This window comes from Lingula anatina, chromosome 5 (genome assembly GCF_051362555.1).
Source record: "Lingula anatina isolate TDL-2025a chromosome 5, LinAna3.0, whole genome shotgun sequence".
Lineage (NCBI taxonomy): Eukaryota > Metazoa > Brachiopoda > Lingulata > Lingulida > Lingulidae > Lingula > Lingula anatina.
In genome coordinates, this window is record NC_141771.1 from 22,649,124 (window position 1) to 22,670,911 (window position 21,788).

The window sequence follows — 21,788 nt, forward strand, 5'->3', positions numbered from 1 at the left end:
TATTATTACCAACAAACAGCAGAGGAAAAAACACAAAACCTCAACGCACTCTCCACACAAAGGCAGCAAACCTGCATTGAGTGGTAAGAAAACATATTTGCCGAACCCTCTTGTTATTTCACAAGAACACACAAACAGCACACAAAGCTATCAGCCATGCAGCGTCGTGCCCAGAAGGGGGTGCCCATTTTTCTATATTATAAACTCTTGTTGGTTATGTTACACGGCAAGTAGTAGAAAGGCCTATGGGTTAGTTCACATTAAACTATCGTTCAATGTTATGTTGTATCCTGGCTTAAACTCTCACAATACAAGCTCTCTCCTTTCATAACTCTTTTTTTTTTTACACAGAAATTGTAAAATTTGAGGGATATATAGTCAAAAGAAACATTTCTAAATATCTCCTCCAAGTATGAATTTATGGAAGATTCTCTATAGACAGGATACCTAAGTATACATTATTTACTATATTTCAGCTTTGATGAGCTTTAAATGTATGCCAAATCACCAGTCAGACAGTTATGTCTACGCACAGGAGCACTCTTTTCAGTTTTAAGTGACTAAGCTGTTGATTGACTAAAGCAAGTTATTGTAAATGATGTCACAAGCAAGTGTCACAGGACATGCTTGTTAAAAAAAGGTGTTAGGCTCTCTTAGTCTTGATTTACTGATTGATATAACAGCATCAAATAAGACACTGCATGAGCAGCTGCAAACAAGTTTACTTCACATAGGCTGGAAAGGAAGGTTAAAAATCTTGATAATCCGGTTAAGCCTTCATAATTAAAAACTGTTGTTTTATATTTACATGTATTTATATATACAGAGAAGCAAAACATTTAATTAAATGTGTTTGAGAGAGAGAGAGAGAGAGAGAGAGAGAGAGAGAGAGATGCAATTAATTACTTGAAAAAATCACAGCCTGTTCCAAATTAATTGGTCCTAGTACTGTACTTGTAACTTGTTCTTAAAAACATAATGCTAAGTGGTACTAGCACGTTGAGTGCCATTACATAAATGCCACTTAATTAATTTTCCTCTCCGCTCAGTTAATTACTACAACAAATACTACGCAACTAAAAGCTTTCAAATGAGTAAAACAAGCAATATAAGACAGAAAGACAAAATGCACTGCATTCACTTCTTGCCTTCCATAAATTATGAGTACTAGTATGTTCAGTAAAACTGTCTTTGTCTAGTATACAACTTTATCAAAACTTGTGCGCCTGCCACCCCACCCACTCTTATTAATTATTAAGAGAAGAAAACTCAGAATAATATGATGACATTGATGGATAATTAAAATACTAGCACACAAATGGCTTCCAAAGCATTATATGAGATGAGCAAACTCATGTAGAAGAAATGCAAAATGCCATTAAAACTTTGAACTGAATGTTCTCCACTGTTGTAGTTTGTACTTGTATTAAAGTATTATGGTTGTATTTATTTGTGCGATAAAAATATGATTATCACTAATTACTAGCAATCTATTCACTTGTTTATATTATCACAATTATTGCATTATGGTAGACTAGTCTGTTATAAATGCTTAAGTCTATTTCATCCATAACGGATCAAAGTACCAGTCGAGCGAGGACGTAGAATCTACCATGCAAGCTATAATTTTAAAATGTTTATTTAAAATTAATTATGAACTTAAACCGATCAATCGTCGCTACAGTAGGAGACTTTTCAAAACCCAGCCCGCACACCATTCATATCAATATCTAACCCACATTTCCCCGGGAGATAAACGCGCCAAGTCCAGGACTCAGGGACAGGTGTTGTGGAAACACAGGTGTCTTGGGCAGGATGAGACAGGGACAACTTCAACGAGGATTAAACGGCTCGATCCACGGCCTACATCACTTACCTTGGTTTTCCGTGGTTTCTGTGCCTCCTTGAGTCACCAGAAGACACAGTAGCACCAGTGTATTAACAGTGGCCATAGTTGGTCACCTAAAAGAGTCGTTTTCTGGGCATTTTGTGCTGTTAATCCATCACGTATTGCGTCCGTCTTTCACGTCGTTTATTGTTGCCGCCGATGTCGTAAAGCTAGCTGAACGATTTAGTTTCGAATGATTTTGTAGCGTATTATTAAAACGATAGTTTCGAATATCGCACCTGCTGCAATTTGCTCGGGAAATGCCTTGAGATGGATGTGGTGGTTATCACCGTAGCAATGAAAATCCACCCAGGAGGACCACAATTTAAGAAAATGCTGAAGATAGAATTGTACTGGATCTGCGGGTATGAACACGAGAGTTAGCACGGAGTTTGCTAACTTAATATGACTTTGCACTGTTACTACAGTTTACATTTTGATGCTGAGGCCGTGACGAAATTAGGTTTTTTTCCCCGCATCTATTTTTTTTTTTTTCAAATAAAATCAATTTTATAATAATAATAATAATAATAATAATACTTATAATGACTGTTATATAATAACATGCTATCTGATGAACATTTCTGAAAGTTTCAATATAATATGAATATAATCACAATATAATCACAAAGCGGCTAGGTTGAAAATAGCCGTCAAATATTTCTTAGTATTATCTGCAAAAAGACACAATTTTCTAGCCACATACAGCAGGTAGGTCAAAAGGTGGAAAATGCATGAAACTTGGCACAAATGTTCTTTGGACTATGCTGATCATTTTCAAGGGTAGTGCCCAAAATTTCAAAGCGTTGCTTAGCAACTGTTGCTAAGGAAGTGATTTCACTCAGTAACAAGCTAATTGGACCTTTCTTGTTCAGTTTAAATGATTTAAAAAGGCTTTTAATAATGTTTCAAGCCATCAGAACTGTCACTATACTATTTTAAGACATTAAAAACCCAAGTAAACCATTGCAACAGTTGCTAGGCAGCATATTACCCTAGCAACAAGTATTTAACATTATATATTTAATAATATATATACAGATATCTCTGTAGCATTTTACATATCCTCCAGTTCCTTCCAATCTTTTTTGTTCCCATTCTACATATACTAACATGTTTCTTAATTATTAAGATAGGTTCATAAATAGTGTATGCTTGCACAAACCCAAATACAAATATCTCCGGAGATCTATCAATGACCACACCTAAATTATCTTTAGCAGGGCAAATGATGCACATCCAAACATTTTTTACATGTGGACAATCCCCCAAAACGTACAGAATATTTTCCCTAGCAGTACTGCAAAATTTTCAAATTCATAAGATAAGCATTAGTATTGAATATTCTATGATTTATTCTGAATTGGAGCGACTTCAGTTTCGTGTGATCTGTATCTTAAATGTTAGTTCCCAATTATCAGTACTCAAGTTTTTTTTTAATATGTCTGCCATTTACCTATACCTTTATCTGGTGATATTATATGGCTATGGAGGATTTTTTGTGAAAAAAAATATCTGGATGGTTTGGTAACTTGTTTAATTGAGTCAATTATTTCTTGGAATGCTATGTGTAATTTCCTTCAAAGGGAAGAGATAGCCATTCAGATGAAAGGCCTTTTGTATTCTGAATTAGCCCAGAAAGTTAGTGTTAAGGTTGATTTCTTGTTGAGTTCCTCTGAGAGAGGGGATTTCAAATGTCATTTATAATATCATTGATGTAAAATAAACCATTTTTACACCATCTTTTATGGAAAATAGTTTTTCAGTTTCTTTCAGTTTTTGAGTTTTGACATAATGGTTGTGATGAGATTTCATCTGGGGCAAAATTGGGATTTTCCTGAATTTCACTCAAAGAACCAATAATTTTTGCCAAAAGGGATTAGAAGTTGCTTTGAGTATTTTTAATCCACCTTTTGTTACTACCGATTCCTGACATTTCGCCGAGAAAAATGCTTTCCACTTTTATTTTCTTCATAAAGAAGTCTTTTAAGCCATATAAAGTTTAGGGCCTTGGTAAACATTTTATTTGCGGTACCTTTTACTGTCCATTTTTGTAATCAGACGCAATCCTTGCTCATTTTATTTTGTATCTTTTCCCATTCCTGATAAATATGATATGCATATTTTTAAGTATTGAGGGAGGGGGGTGGGGGTGCTGGTAGGAGAGTTTATACATGCACTAAGATGAGAGATAGTAAAGGTTTAACCACTGTTGATTTTCCTATTATTGAAAGGTTTCTCAGAGACCAGGGCCGGCTTTCACGAAACGTTTCGCAGTTTGCGCAATTGCGCAAAGTCCCTTTTTGCGAACAGACCCTTTCACGAACGTTTCGCAATGTAATTTTGCGCAAAATATTGCGCTATTTGCGCAAGATATTTGGTACAGGTCGGACCCTGTCGCTAAGACTTTTCGCAAGCGTACTTTGGCGTTTGCGTTGCTTTTCTTGTCGTTCGAAACGAAAATAGGCGAATTTACATGTACCCGGTGTACCTAATTACCGTGTACAACCGAGCACAACCGACCACTACCGTCCACAAGCACTAATATTACCGTCGGCACAACAGTCCACAAGCAATAAATACCGTCCACAAGCGTCCTCCCATATGAAAGAAGTGTAAAATCAGATAATAGTTAGAAATGTAACATAAAATGATGCTTTATTGGAAAAAAAATGTAATGAACGCGTGTCTGTAGACGTTTTCAAGACGGTGAACCAGACTCGATTGTCTCATTTGTTGCATTGAAAACCACGTAAAACGATGTTTACTATTGTATACTAGTCTTCCAAAATGAAAAAAAAAGGAAAAAAAAAAAACGTTCATAAGTATACAGTAAACATCGATATAGCCAGGTTGCCTTTAGATTCAACAAGCGTTCAACGGTACAGTCGAGCGTGCGGAAAACGGACTCTGCACTGAATGCGGTTATTTCTATAAATAAAGTTTATATAACTATCAGTCATTTTTGTCTGTCAAAGTCCATGGTTTTACCCTACTCCGTTTTTAGAATAATTGAATGAAGGGCGACCATAAGCATACAGAAAAATCAGATGTAAAATAAAACAATTGTTTATTGACAATTCACGCCCGACTATGCATACCAATAGCATTAGTCGGCGTTACTTTTCTGTCAAAACCTGGTTAATTTTCTAATATGTGAAAACTTTGGGACGGGAGTAAATATCTTGTTGAAATGTTGTTTATTAGCCAAAATATAACCAGAAATTTTGTAAGATGTTTTATTTAATAACTCTAGCATCACTTATGCTATTTATATATCCAAATGTAGTGTTGGAATTTGATTAAATAGCAGTGCTCTTATATGGCAGTGTTATCTTGATGAAGGAAGAAATTAGTAATAACAATATCAGTATTTAAATGAAAAGATGGGCACAGGTGTTCATAAGATCAAAGATAATGGGATAATTATAATGTTTGCAACCCAAGTTTCCGAATAAAAGCAAGTGCAAGTGTATCCATCACTCTAACCATGTCTGGAAAGCAAGGTGGACCGATTATTCTCCTCTGTGGAGACTCTCATATCAGGCGGTTGCGGGACGGCCATTTGCCAGCCCCAGGTGAATTTAAACGACATATGCATCCACGTCAACCATCACTAATTTTTATGTTTAATAAGACGCCTTTACTTTTAATGTATTTTTGAAATATTTTTCATATATTGAGCATTATGTTGGTTTCTATACAGAGTATGTCGGTATCTCAAATCGATACGACTCGACAAGCAAAATGATAAAACGACTTTGTAAAAAATATTTTTCTCTCAAATGTTGAAAGTGACAATCTCGAAATGATGTTAGCACCTCGCAAAAATTTTTTTCTTGTCAAAATGATGAAAGTGACGATCTCAAAATAATGTTAGCACCTCCCCCCCCCCCCCCCCAAAAAAAAAAAAAATCTTATCAAAATGATACTTTCATCATTTTTGTAGGCCTACAAGCGGCGTTCTATACATCCAGGGGTCCGGAGCACGAGCATTTGTTGTCATATTTCTTGCCTCCGCCGCCAAAAGAGTTGGGTTTTGAGATTACAATATTTACTTCCAGGCACGACGTCGTGCGCTAATAGCGAAAAAAATTGCGAAAGGTTTCGAGAAAGCTACGCTAAAAAAATTAGCGCAATTGCGCAAACCATAGCGAGTGCGCAAACTGCGAAACGTTTCGTGAAAGCCGGCCCAGATTTCCAAGATATTTTTCATTTTGTTCAAAATTTTCTAAAAAGTTTTTGCACATTGTATTTTGTCAGTTTCTATTCTCTACCAAGTAACTTAAATACACCTTCATGTGGTTCTATTTTAATTATTTTTGTTAATCAATGAAGTTCAAAAGTTTCTGTTCACACCCAAAGGCCATTAGATGCCATATCTTACTTCCACCAAGGCTGCTCTACAACAATATAGGAGTATTCTTGCGAGATGAACATATCTGAATCAGCACTACGGTGCCATGTCATCAGATACCATGTGCTCACTCTGGTTGGACTTGTGCAGAACAGTGGACCCTTGTGTACACATTTTCCAGAAGCTATTGACCTGCCCAGAGTTGCTCCAGTGTGCATGTAGGTTCAGATGTAGAGGCTGACAATGTGAAAGGGCAAAATGCACTGTATATTGCACATACAAGGGAGAATTTAACGCCCTAACCATAGGAAAATTTTTTTAAAAGAGTCGTAAGGTGATAAAAGCATGGAAATGACTGGTTACTAACTTGGAACGTGCTGCCTTAAGTATCTGCAGCGGCAATGTTTTTTTATCGAATGTGTGTAAACATCACACAATTGCTTCAACTTACTGGATTAAAAATATGAATATCTTGCTCAAAAGTGTAGTTCTTAGCTAGTATTGTAGATTTGCCTTACTTAATAGACTAACGCAATTTCAAATGCTTCTCGCTAGGGTAATATGCTGCTTGGCAACTGAGGCTAAGGTTAATTTGGGTTTTAATTGCCTTAAAATTGTCTAGTGATAGTTCTGATGCCCTGAAACATAGTTATTAGCATTTCATTAATTTCAAGTGCATTTATACAATGCATTTCAAGAACGTAAGTAAAATATTCTAGTAGATGGACTTATGCAGTAACAACGTGATCGATCTGGTTCAGTTAATCCCATTCCTCTGCTAAAGGTCGGTGATGCCGACCTCAGTTTATTTTCTAAGTTAAGTGCTTTATTTATTTCCCTCCTGTGTGATATTACAAGAAAGAGAGGGAGAGAGAGAGTATTCGGAAGAGGAAGAAAATGTAATAAGCAAAAAGAGTATACAACAGAATAATTTAAATGACCCATGGTGGGAGTAACACTTGATTGTATCGCAGCGAATTTGTGTAAATCAAGTCGTTCTTCGAAAGCCGACCTTTTATTGTATTGCTGGGGTCCATGGTAATTAAGGATAATAATTGTGTATATTTGTACTCTGAACCTTTTGTCAGTTGACAAGACGAGGTGTCGCTTAGTCTTTAATGCAATCGCTTGAACTCGGGGGCTATGAGTTATGTGAATAATGCGTTTATAGCCTCTCGCTTGCACCCTCTACGGTTGAATCACCAATGACTTTCCCAGCACTATTTTACTGCCCTCTGATATCTGGGCCCCACTAGAATACGTACAAAATCACACTCTGCTATTTAACAATTTTGTAACAGACTAGCGCACCCTGTGGTCAGAGAGTACTATTTAACCATGATTAATGGAAGTGATTGCAGTAATCAATTTCAAATTTAAGAGACTGCAGTGAGCTAACATTTTTCAACACTGGTCGTGTTCACAAAATACTGTAAATACTGCAAAGGGAAAGTAAAAAATACCAGAGAGAGAGAGAGAGAGAGAGAGATTGACGGTGCGAAATACGAAAAAAAAAAAAAAAAAGATCCTGGGTAGATAAATCTCTCCTGCAATTTTAACATATAATATGTTGATGAATGAAGATAGGTCTTCTCAACTTTTGATTCTAAATTGATAGAAATGTACACTGGGTAGATTAATGTCTCGTACATTTTTTTTTACTTTTCAAATGTTGATGAGAGCTTTATTTTCCCTCCTTTGTGATATCACAAGAAAAAGAGGGAGAGGGAGCATTTAGAAGGGGAAGAAAATATAAGAAGTAAAAAGAAAATACAATAGAATAATTTAAAGGGCCCTCTAGTGACTTTTAAATTAGTTGCAATTGATATTGCTGATTTCTCATTTAGTAGAATTGATATAAGAAACATGTTTTAGTGACATGCGGTTGCCAAGATGTAGATAATATGTCATTATTCACTCGAAAAGTACCATACCCTTGACATTTGTTCATAATCTTGGACTCTGCTGACCTTAAAATAGGTGCAAAACGATCGCTTTTCCTCGCGGGCTATGAGCTATAATGAATAAAGGTTTTATAGCTCCTCGCTTGCACCCTCTATTATTGAACCACTAATGACTTTCCCAGCACTATTTTACTGCCCATTGATATCTGGACCCCACTAGAATACGTAGAAATCACACTTTGCTTTTTTTTAACAGTTTTGTAACTGACTAGCGCACCCTGTGGTCAGAGAGTACTATTTAATCATGATAAAGGTAAGTGACAGAGAAAGAGATTTAGCCTTTTTTAACCCTGGTCGTGTTCACAAAATAATTTACAGATATTGCAAAGAGAAAGTAAAAAATACCAGAGAGAGAGAGAGAGAGAGAGAGAGAGAGATTGACGGTGCGCAATACGAAAAAAAAAATGATACTCGGTAGATAAATCTCTCCTGTATTTTTACATGTAATACGTTGATGAGTGAAGATAGGCCTTTTTTAACTTTTGATTCTAGATTGATATAAATGTACACTGGGTAGAATAATTGCTCGTACATTTGTTACAATTATTCAACTTTTGATTCTAGATTAATAGAAATGTACACTGGGCAGATTAATGTCTCGTACATTTTTTACATTTAAAATGTTGATGAGTGCTTTATTTTCCCTCCTTTGTGATATCACAAGAAAAAGAGGGAGAGGGAGCATTTAGAAGGGGAAGAAAATATCAGAAGTAAAAAGAAAATACAATAAAATAATTTACAGGACCCTCTGGTAAATTAGTCAGGGGCGGATTTAGGCCGTCTTCTGGGTCTTCCAGAAGACGGTCAGATTTTCAAGTTTACATTGACGGGTATCCAATTTTTAATGTTGGAAGACGGTCAAAATTGGAGGATGAATCAACAAAGATAATTTGGAAGACTGTCAGTATATAGCTCTGGATCCGCCCCTGTTAGTTGCAATTGATATTGTTGATTTCTCATTTAGTAGAATTGATATATTAAACATGTTTTACTGACATACGGTTGCCAAGATGTAGATAATATGTTATTATTCACTCGAAAAGTACCCTAACCCTGACATTTTTTTTACAATTTTGGACTCTGCTGACCTTAAAATAGGTTCAAAACGAACGCTTTTCCTCGCGGGCTATGAGCTACAATGAATAAAGGTTTTATAGCTCCTCGCTTGCACCCTCTACGGTTTAATCACCAATGACTTTCCCAGCACTATTTTACTGCCCATTGATATCTGGGCCCCACTAGAATACATACAAATCACACTTTGCTTTTTTAACAGTTTTGTAACTGACTAGGGCACCCTGTGGACAGAGAGTACTATTTAATCATGCTTAAGGAAAGTGATTGAGAAAGAGATTCAGCCTTTTTTAACACTAGTGGTGTTCAAAAATACTGTAAATATTGCAAAGAGAAAGTAAAAAATACCCGAGAGAGAGAGAGAGAGAGAGAGAAAGAGAGAGATTGACGGTGCGCAATATGAAAAAAAAAAATGATGGGTAGATAAATCTCTTCTGCAGTTTTAACATGTAATATGTTGATGAGTAGAGATAGGCCTTTTTTCAGCTTTTGGTTGTAGATTAATAGAAATGAACACTGGGTAGATTAATGTTTCGTACATTAATTACATTTAAAATGTTGATGAGTGCTTTATTTTCCCTCCTTTGTGATATCACAAGAAAAAGAGGGAGAAGGAGCATTTAGAATTGGAAGAAAATATAATAAGCAAAAATAACATACAATGAAATAATTTAAAGGGCCCTCTGGTGACTTTAATATTAGTTGCAATTGATATTGTTGATTTCTCATTTAGAAGGAATTGATATATTAAACATGTTTTACTGACATACGGTTGCCAAGATGTAGATAAAATGTTATTATTCACTCGAAAAGTACCCTAACCCTGACATTTGTTCATAATCTTGGACTCTGCTGACCTTAAAATAGGTGCAAAACGATCGCTTTTCCTCGCGGGCTATGAGCTACAATAAATAAAGGATTTATAGCCATCGCTTCCACCCTCTACGGTTGAATCATCAATGACTTTCCCAGCACTATTTAACTGCCTTCTGATATCTGGGCTCCACTTGAATACGTACAAAATCACACTTTGCTTTTTTAACAGTTTTGTAACTGACTAGTGCACCCTGTGGTCAGAGAGTACTATTTAACAATGATTAAGGGAAGTGATTGCAGTAATCAATTTCAAATTTTAGAGATTGTTTAGCAAGCTTACCTTTTTCAACACTGGTCGTGTTAAAAAGACTATAAATATTACAAAGAGGGTAAAATGAGAGAGAGAGAGAGAGAGAGAGAGAGAGAAGGCCCGTAGCCAGCAGTTTCAAAGGGGGGTTCTTTTTTCCGAAAAATTGGACCTTTTTACCGTGAACTAAGGGTACATTCCCAGAGATTTAGATCGATCCAGCGATTTAGATTTAGATCGACCTAACTCCCTGGGGGTTCACGCTAAATTGCAGTCAGCCGAGCGCGCAGCATAGTTACTTACCCCCTTACAGCTTTTAGTAGGCGGGACAGACGCTTAAGCCGACTAAGCTGACAGTAATCTAGTGAGACTCCCCACAGGGATAGATCGATATAAAATATATGGGAATGGGGTCTTACATGTGCAATATTTAGTGGAAAAGGTGATGTGCATGAGACCTAATACATAAGAAGAGGCAGTCGAAAATGCCCGTATGTGTGGCGCAAATATTCAAATGCTGGGGTTACGCACTAAAAATGGTAGTAAGCAAGTGCACAAAGTTACTTTTTAAGGAACCCCAGTCTCCATGTGTAAGTCATATTTAGCGTTAAATCCACCAAATGTGAGTCGCGTTCAGTTTTCACCTCGTAGCTTGAGCCCTAATCGAACAAAATCATTTCAGTCGAATGATGCAGAGCAGAGGATGCAAAGCATTGAATCCTCATTGTTGGAATTGATTCAGTCGGTGAACCAGACACAACAGGGCAATGAGACTCAGTTTAGTACACCCCGAGGGCACCACAAGGTGCTATAACTGCCATGAAATGGGTCACATAAGCACCAATTGTCCCCAGAAAAACGGTGATTCGTTAAACCGCGACAGGTCGCCTGGGGTTACGCAAATTATGGGGTTACGCACTGAAAATTGTAGTGAGCAAGTAACCGTAGTCCTCTGAAAAAATTGCCCGTTTGGCCGCCAATATATGGAATCTCTATAGAAATATGTACAAACCTGTATTAATCTGAGGGCGGTCGAATTCAGATTATGGAATCAGACATTATTTATTTGAGAAATTAGCGACAGTCTCAAAAACTCTGTCATTTTGACAAGAAGTTAACGATTTGTGACCATGTAGAAAGAGGTAAGTTTAATGTTATTGCGTTCTGAAATTAATGTAGTCATCTGCAAGTATATTTTTGATTAATTTATAGAAATTACGGTATTTTGACTGTTTAAGAAGGTATCGAAAGTAGAAATGTCGTGGAGTTCCAGCCTTTCCGCATAGTTTGGAGTGTTTAATGATAACCAATTATGCTTAAAAAGTTGAGATTTGAATGATAGGTCTACGCGAGCCCGATAAAATGTATTTCTTGTATCCTAGCAAGCTATTAAGTGATAACAGATTTTTTTCTGACAATGAGGCAGTTTCGGAATATAGTCAAAGTCAGACGGATGTTTATTACAAGTCCCTAGGAGTAATAACTCTACGTTTTGGTGACATTTTATTTTACAACTAGGCGGCTTTGGAATATGCAAGTGCTGGTTTTCAGAGCAATTCTTGTGCTACATGCCACAAAGCTCAAAGTGGGAATAGATTTAATTTTTACCGATGTTTCTGATAAAGAGGAAGAATGAACAACTTAAAAACAAAAGATAAATAACACAAAATCGTTAAAAAATTATATATTTACAAATATTTTTGCATGCACATATGCCTTAACTGTAAAATAATTCCCGTTTTCAAACCATACTCACATGATATGACTTAGTGAAATAAAATGATAAAGAATAAGTGTTGAACCTGAAAAGTTAATGCTAAATTTTAAGAGTGCGAGAGATTTTTAATTTGTCTAGGTATATAACGCAAGAAAAGTCGCTATTCTCTTGATACCAAGAATGTTACATGTTAAGTTGTCTTCGGCTTTCAGCATTTTAGAGACCTCGACTGATTTAACCAAGATGCAGTCTAGACTATACATCGAGGTTTAATCCGAGTTTTCCGAGAGACACTAAGTAGAAATGTCGAGTGAAGCGAGATATTTCTGGTAGCGGCTTGAGGTTGCCCTCGATCTTCACTGCAGCTTGGCAAAATGGACAGGCTTCAGTGATATCGACACGGTCACATAACATCCCTAGGTATGAATATACACTGTAGCTGCAAGTTAAACCAGTGTCACTTGTTATTTTATTCGATTTGCTGTGTCACATGATCAATAAAATATTATTTGTTTGTGCGTAGTCAACAATTCACCCTGCCTCTTTTTATGTCAAAAAGAACTGTTGTAAGTTTTACGCATATTGGATTTATAGAAAAATGGAAAAAAAAATAAGAAAGTGGAAAGAAACTTGGCAGAAAATCTAGCGACTTGCATTTTTATGTAAAGTTAAAGTAACAACAAAACCTATTTTTGTTTAATTCCCCTAACACTAAACTAGTAATATCATCGCAACAAATACGTTGTAGCCGAAAAAAAAAGGATGAACAAATATTAATAGTAACAAAGAAAACAAAAGTGTTTTTAGAACAAATATCACAATCACAATTAAACCAGCTTATTTCACGCAGCCAGGCCGCCTCACTTAATACAAATCACTTGTACTGGAAAACGAACAAAAGAATGACACCAGTTTTTTTCAGAAAATTACTTGGTCTAAAGCGGCACATTTTCGGGTCTATTTAATGCCGTTTAATGTTAAGCCGGCGGCAAGGATCATGTATAGGGATAAAAAAACAGAGGCTTCCCTCAATTACCGTATATTACGTATTATATACTCCATGCACTTGCCGCTGTTCTACGTAACCCAAGAATTGAACTGAATGCTGGTCATAAAGTTCCCCAGTCCTGGGCTTCGTCTTTTCAAGATAACTGTTGAGTAGAGATCACTTTTAATACATTCAATTTTTCACTATTTTAACGACAAACTACATGTTTACACAGATGATCAACCATGTGTCGCTTTGTGCAGTGCTTCAACGACCCACGTTTTATGAGACACATCTTCAATTATTTATCCACAAGGTTTTATTGGGCTAGACTTGCGTGTTTGTCATATTTAGTGTATTTATACAATGCATTGCAAGAACGTAAGTAAAATATTCTAGTAGATGAACTTATGCAGTAACAACGTGATCGATCTGGTCCAGTTAATCTCTTTCCTCTGCTAAAGGTCGGTGATGCCGACCTCAGCTTATTTTTTAAGTTGAGTGCTTTATTTATTTCCCTCCTGTGTGATATTACAAGAAAGAGAGGGAGAGAGAGAGAGAGTATTCGGAAGAAGAAAAAAATGTAATAAGCAAAAAGAGTATACAACAGAATAATTTAAATGACCCATGGTGGGAGTAGCACTTGATTGTATCGCAGCGAACTTGTGTAAATCAAGTCGATCTTCAAAAACCGACCTTTTATTGTATTGCTCGGGCCCATGGTAATTAAGGATAATAATTGTGTATATTTGTACTTTGAACCTTTTGTCAGTTGACAGGACGAGGTGTCGCCAAATCCTTAAAACAATCGCTTGAACTCGCGGGCTATGAACTATATGAATAAAGGTTTTATAGCTCCTCGCTTGCACCTCTATTGTTGAATCAACAATGACTTTCCCAGCACTATTTTACTGCCCATTGATATCTGGGCCCCACTAGAATACGTAGAAATCACACTCTGCTTTTTTATTTAACAGTTTAGTAACTGACTAGCGCACCCTGTGGTCAGAGAATACTATTTAATCATGATTAGCCTTTTTTAACCCTGGTCGTGTTCACAAAATAATTTACAGATATTGCAAAGAGAAAGTAACAAATACCAGAAAGAGAGAGAGAGAGAGAGAGAGAGAGAGAGAGAGATTGACGGTGCGCAATACGAAAAAAAAAATGATACTGGGTAGATAAATCTCTCCTGTATTTTTACATGTAATACGTTGATGAGTGAATAATTGCTCGTACATTTGTTACAATTTTTCAACTTTTGATTCTAGATTAATAGAAATGTACACTGGGTAGATTAATGTTTCGTACATTAATTACATTTAAAATGTTGATGAGAGCTTTATTTTCCCTCCTTTGTGATATCACAAGAAAAAGAGGGAGAAGGAGCATTTAGAAGGGGAAGAAAATATCAGAAGTAAAAAGAAAATACAATAAAATAATTTAAAGGACCCTCTGGTAAATTAGTTGCAATTGATATTGTTGATTTCTCATTTAGTAGAATTGATATATTAAACATGTTTTACTGACATACGGTTGCCAAGATGTAGATAATATGTTATTATTCACTCGAAAAGTACCATAACCTTCATATTTGTTCATAATCTTGGACTCTGCTGACCTTAAAATAGGTGCAAAACGATCGCTTTTCCGCGCGGGCTATGAGCTATAATGAATAAAGGTTTTATAGCTCCTCTCTTGCACCCTCTACGGTTGAATCACCAATGACCTTCCCAGCACTATTTTACTGCCCATTGATATCTGGACCCCACTAGAATACGTAGAAATCACACTTTGCCTGTTTTAACAGTTTTGTAACTGACTAGTGCACCCTGTGGTCAGAGAGTACTATTTAATCATGATTAAGGGAAGTGATTGCAGTAATCAATTTCAAATTTTAGGGATTGTATAGTAAGCTTACCATTTTCAACACTGGTCGTGTTCACAAAAGACTAAAATATTACAGAGAGTATAAAATATCCGAGAGAGAGAGAAAAAGAGAGAGAGAGAGAGAAATGAAAAAAAAATGTTAAAATTACAACCCTTGACGAAAAGGGGGTGAACCAGAAAAAAAGGCATATATATATTTTTTTCTTTAAATCAGGAAAACAGTTCTTGCTGTAATAAAACAACATTTTCACATTAACAAAATTTGGTACAAAATGTGGCCATTATCAGTGTCATTGCCTTCAATCTTAAATGAAGCACGTTAACGATACACGAGCACAACAACAACATCCATTATAAAAAAAACTGCTTAGGTGTAATGTAAAGTGAAATAGTATAAGGATTTCATTAAATCTACAAAATACAAAATATACACAATGTAGAAAAAACTAAGCAATTACAAAAGTGGTATCAAAGTTGAAAAAAAATGCATTGCTGAAATACACATTAAACATTTAATAATACAAAATGAAAACTGGCACCGTTATTAAGGAAAAGACTGGTCACTAACCATATGACCAATGGATAATTACAGATGCTTTTTAAGTTAAAAATATATAAATTTATCCATGTTCTATAGGATTATTACCACAAGTGTACTCAGAGCATCACAAAAAGAGTGTCAATCAGAGGGATTAATATCCTAAATGGCAAAATGCTTTGTACATCATGATAAAAATCTATAATAAAAATCAACCTAAAACAAGGAGAAATCACATTGTATTCAAATACAATTAGAAAATGGAAAAATCAAGCACTGTTTAAAATCTGAATTTTATCTGATAATTTAAGAGGACACAATGGTTATTGAGCAGTTCTTTTAAATTCTATACAGGTTAACCCTGTGCAAAATACAAATAAGTAACTACATACTTTGACACTTTTACAAATAAAGAGAAAGTAGAACATTCAGTAACTGCAGAAAATATAACAAATGTCACAAGCAATGTGCAGCAAGAATTTATATATAAAACTGAAACTGCACAATGAACCACAACTGGAGACCCACACAAACAATAGTGAACCAACTATACATAATTATTTACTAGACTTTTTTCATTTTGTTTTGGAGAGCTTTCCACACATTCATGTGGAGAATTTCACGAAATACAAAATGCATAACATTAAATCACACATTTACTGATATTTTACTGATGTGCCAGACTTAAAGTTGAGGGTAAATTTCCAGTATCTTTTCACCACAATCTCCTTTTTCCATCGGCTATTTCTTTCAGTAAATTCTTTTTTCTTTCATTCATCATTAAATTTCAGGTTACTTGGAACAAAAATTAGTGACCTGTTGTGGTGGTAGGAAATATTTTCTAATGCACTAATGATATTCACGATTACATTGTTATTAAAAAAAATAAGTATCCTACACTGTAGAAAAAAGGACTAGAACTATCATCATCTTGTCTGATGAACCTCGATCTTGAGTTGGCACAAAACTCCACCTAGAAATTAAACATTATAAATAAAAGAAAAAATGAATTTAAAATAACTAAGTATCTCAGACAATTTAAGGAAATACTTTTATCCCAATGATATTACCAAATATTTGACAAAACAACAACAAAAGCTTAAATCAAATTCTAATTTAATTAACTAAGAGTCGATGTATTTTAAAATGCCATACAATATGAATATTTAGACATGCTTTTCATTTATAACAACTGCTTTATTATTTAAGGTATGCAGTTGTTTGTTCCATGTCCTGATGATAAGCCCACCCAGGCAAGATTAACAACCTCCGCCATTCTGTATTAATTGGCTCCAAGTTCCACGAGGTTAAGATCAAGTCTCTTGTGTTTTGTTCAGGAGTGCTTATTTAAATGATGTTGCCCATTTACAGGGGCGAGTTGTTCACAAAATATACTTTTATTATTGTGGTCTTTTTGATGTGTTTGCTTCAAGAGCGGGAGGGTGTGGGCTCTTTCTTTCCATGGACAAATCAGACGTTTATTTCTCTTTAGTGGGTAATGCTTCTCCTTTCCAATTTAATTCGTACCCCCCTCTCCCCCCAAAAGAAAAACAAATGGGGTGATTAATTCAGTTTATCTTATGGCATGTGGATTTTATTTGAGTCGTATAAGAAACTAGCAGAAATGGTTTATACGCATAACTAAGAATACACTTTCACGATTTTCTTCAAACTTGGCCCGTTATTGAGGTTAGGCGATGAAATGTGACACCTCTGCTTTTGGGTCTGAACACTATGAACACTGAACACATTATGAAATGCTCTTGTGTACATTTGTATTTAACAAGGATGTGCAAAACACTGAGAAAATACTTTTTTTATTGTTGTTTTAGTTGTATTTGTTGCCACACCACACGAAAAGTAAACTAAAACTAATATAAGTTTAAAAATGCACAGGAAGGTAAATCAGCTAATAATACTAAAGCAATACGTAAAAATCGTGCATAATAATGAATTGCCATATTTATACATACACAAGTATAAAATGAAGATTAATTTGATGGAGTTTATCAAGGTTGGGGATGTAAACCTAGAAAGGGGTACATGTTATAAATTTGAATAAATGGTATAAAATATAGATATTTCCACCACTATTTTGTATTTCCTTTAATATGTATCATGTAAGATATGTTATTTGGAATGAAAAGTTGGCCATTTGTAAGCAAAACACATAGAATTAAAGGTGGGACAACCTTTTTGATCAATGTTGTATATCAGTACACACTGAGCAGTACACTTACATATACCAGTACACACTGAGCAGTACACTTACATATACCAGTACACACTGAGCAGTACACTTACATATATCAGTACACACTGAGCAGTACACTTACATATATCAGTACACACTGAGCAGTACACTTACATATATCAGTACACACTGAGCAGTACACTTACATATACCAGTACACACTGAGCAGTACACTTACATATGCCAGTACACACTGAGCAGTACACTTACATATATCAGTACACACTGAGCAGTACACTTACATATACCAGTACTCACTGAACAGTACACTTACATATACCAGTACTCTCCAAGCAGTACATTTACATAGGATATTGCAAATAAGATGCTGATGTGTGTAAAATAAATATTATGGATTATAGAAAAAGGTTAATATTGGAAGATATAAAATATGTTCTGAAGACAAGTAACTGATATTAAGTTCTGATTTTGATTTCAGCATTTCCATTGTCCGTTTTTTTTTTTTTTTTTTTTTTTTTTAGCTAAAGGCAATGTCTCGCAACTTTTGGGGATCGCGAAGTTTTTTTTTTAAATTGCATTCACTGAATTGCAGGCCATTACAATCTTGGTTCAATTAAATGTCTTCAGTGAAATGATGCTAGTAATGTGCGAAACATTGGTGTATTTCTCTCAAAATTGTTTAATGTGTAGAACATCGGAATTGCATATAATTGCAAACGATAGTGGGGCAGGACCTATTTTTTCATTGTGTCCATTTATTACAGATGCTGTTTCACATGACCATGACAAACTGTAAGAGGAAGGAAACCATCTAGGATAGCCATCGAGGATACCTTGAGCTCATTTACAACACCAACAAAGAATGGCAGGTTTAAAACTGTGCAAAGGTGAACAGCCACAGGCTTAGAAGAAATTCAATATGAGCGCAGTAAAATTAGTTCAGGTGATGTTTCTTTGCTTGGTGGCGGAAGTGATTTACATTTATCTGCAATAAGAAATCACTATCAGGGTATTAGCAGGCTTATTGATGAAGGGGCTGATGTCAATTCACAAGACAAAGAGGGTTTAAGTAGTTTACATTTAGCAGCAGACAACGGCAGTATTAAAGTTGCCACCTATCTAATTGATAAAGGACTGATATTTATGTACAAGACAAGGAAAGTAGGAGTAGTATATATTTGGCACTAAAGAACCGTCATTGTGATATTGCCACCAAGCTGTTTGATACAGATGCAGAACTGTCAGAGGAAGGAAATCTTTTCCCCAGTGAAATTAATTCAGGTGAAAGCACGTGCTTTGGCGAAGATGTATAGTAGTCTATGTGGAATATCCATATCTTACATAGCCAATGAAAAAAGGACAGAATTGTGTTTTTTGCGGTAACATGCAATAACAAAACTAAAAAGAAATGGCATAACCTTCCAGTCTATCGGGAAATTCTTATCTCTTTGTCTGTGGGGAAACGCTGAGTCACGGACCTGTAACAAGTTCTAGAATATTCTGAAATTGTGAAAAAAGTTCAGTCTTTGCATATTAATAATTAGACACGTCTGGGTATCATATGATTCTCAAGCGATTTGCAAATACACAGAATAACTAAGTCTCTGGTGAACATGCCTCTGTCAAGTTGATTTGCAAATATACAGAAATATTGAGTGTTTAGGTGAAATAACTACTGTATTTGAATGGACAGAGAGCGAACAGCAGCTACTCTGCTGATAAACAATAATGAATGGAAATAAGGTTATTTCCAGCTACCCTAGGTAGAAATATGCATGTCACATCATGGAAGCAGTGCGGGTTACATGAAACAAACATAGGTCGCTTAGCACAGAGCAACTAACCATGTACGCTGTAGTCACGCATGCTGCACAGAAGTTATAGGTATCATGTTGTGTGTTACAGACTTGAACTACATATGTTAGTTTTCTTGCACAATAATTGAACTATGAGTATTTGCAAAATAATGAGACAAAGGCTTTTATATATATATATATATATATATATATATATATATATATATATATATATATATATATAAGAGAGAGAGAAAGAGAGAAACGCACAGCCATTTTATTTTGGTGTGTATAAATAGCCCAATTTTTCATAAAGAAACATGGAAAAACTACCCTTGGGATTGCAAAAAATGGTCAGTCATTTAAATAAACAAACAGATGCATTCAGAACATACTAAAACGATTTTTTCTCTGGAAAATTCCATGGGTTGGGGATAGAGAAAATGCCGAGTCATTGCACTATGCTGCATATTAATATTCCAAAATTTAAAGTACTTGGGTAGGCAACATGGATCACTTAAAATTATGACAGATGTATATTTTTCACACATGTGGAAAAGTTCGAAATACAGCAAGGCTTTGAACACCAAACTATAGGCAAGAATGAGCTGACATGGTATTTAGAAACTTTTGAACATATTACTTTTGCTTCAATTAACGTATTAAATATATAAATCCTAAAGACTTTTTTTTTGATCTGCAAGCTTGAAAACTCGTATTGATAAAACTTGATATCATGAAATGCCCTAGTACACTAATGTATCGTTGAATTGTTTTATCATTAGTAAAACCTCTAAGCATTTGATCTAAAGTTTTCTCGCAAGAACAGTTCAGTTCTCCTCCAAAAAGCATTCAAATGAATCGTTATGATAATAAGGTCCTTTGGCATAAGAGTCAAAAAGTTTTCCAGTCCCTTTTTCTTTGAAGTACTTACCCTGCATGCATAATTGCCAATACCGACCCGCACGAAAAATCTGGTGGGCACATTCGTTGAGCAAAATGCCGGGGGGGGGGCAGTAAGTGGACACGAGGGGGGCTGCCACCCCCCCCCCCCCCCCCCCCCCCCCCCCCCCGGAGGCTACGGCCCTGTGTGTTGATCAATTTTTATGAACGCGTTAAGTTCAGCTAAACTACCAAGGTGAAATTATCAATCACTTGTCCGAATTCTACATTAATGTTGAGCGAATCCTGCTTCGTTGGCGTACTATAATTTTCAGTTTTTATCTGATGTCAAGCCAAAGCCAAACAGAGTGAACATTTCAAAAAATCTGTTTGATCTATGTTACATCTTGTTCATTTCTATCTGCGCTAACTGATGATAAAAGGTAGAAATAGGATATATGTAGCGTAAACCACCAGTGACCCCCTATGCTGTATGGTTTAAAGGGTATTTGTTCCTCTACCACAGTTAGACGCAGCTGTCACAGGTCATAGTGTTTTAAATCTAATGGAATTTTTCTTAATCACCACTGAAGGCGTCGCCATCTACCATTCCTAAAACGATGTGCTTTGGCATTGTTTGTATTTCGTGGATTTTGCTTATAAGATCACTGACCTTGCCATTTAACAAATGTTTCTTCGATTTACCCTTTTTAGACCCTATACACATCGTCTTTCTTTATGACCTGAATCATTTCAGGTTAATACAAGATTTCCTCTATCTCTTCTTGTTTGTAATCTGCCCCCTTGTAGACTGGTAGTGACCTGTTTAAACGTTGTGTTATCGTAAACAGCTCCTGCGTCCATCCCTGCTCGTATCCTTTGGCAAAGGGAGATCTATCTTTGCTCAACCTTACGGTGTCTCCCACCTTGGATTTAAACTTTTCTTTTTTTCAAATTTCATACTTCCATAAAGGTTTTTCATACCACATTCGATTTTTTTTTCTTTTGACGCCCCCGTTGGTGACGTACCAATGCTCCCATGTTCAATTGTGTTGTATCCCGTCAATAGTTGGACTAGTGTGTATGAATATTCCAATGTAATGTTGTCGGTTAAGCATTTGTCCATGCGAGATTTCAAGGTTCAGTTTAACCGTTGGACGACAGAAATTTTCGTTTCAGCATTTTGTAAAAACGGGTATTCCTTAATTTCTCAGGTTTGCCTGGAATTTTCTATTTGAAAATTTTCTTCTGCATCAGTTTGTAGGAATGCTGGGTTTCGACCTTCAGCTAAAATATTACTAAAAGCTTCTTGTACATAATCCGCTGTTTTTGATTTGATGGCCACAACCAATGCGT

The 21,788-nt window shown here is 35.7% G+C and overlaps 2 protein-coding genes across 4 annotated transcripts in view; both read right to left on the reverse strand.

Annotated features, from left to right (window-relative positions):
* Positions 1–2,075, reverse strand: part of LOC106161793 (disintegrin and metalloproteinase domain-containing protein unc-71) — a 38,736-nt gene extending 36,661 nt beyond the window's left edge. For all 3 annotated transcript variants that reach the window (XM_087012955.1, XM_087012954.1, XM_087012952.1), the window contains exon 1: positions 1,877–2,075. In XM_087012955.1, coding sequence (XP_086869081.1) covers positions 1,877–1,952 — 76 coding nt within the window. In that variant the 5' untranslated portion in view covers positions 1,953–2,075. The remainder of the gene's footprint in view (positions 1–1,876) is intronic.
* Positions 1–21,788, reverse strand: part of LOC106153787 (uncharacterized) — a 211,452-nt gene that overhangs the window by 61,200 nt on the left and 128,464 nt on the right. The gene's annotated exons all lie outside the window — the stretch shown is intronic.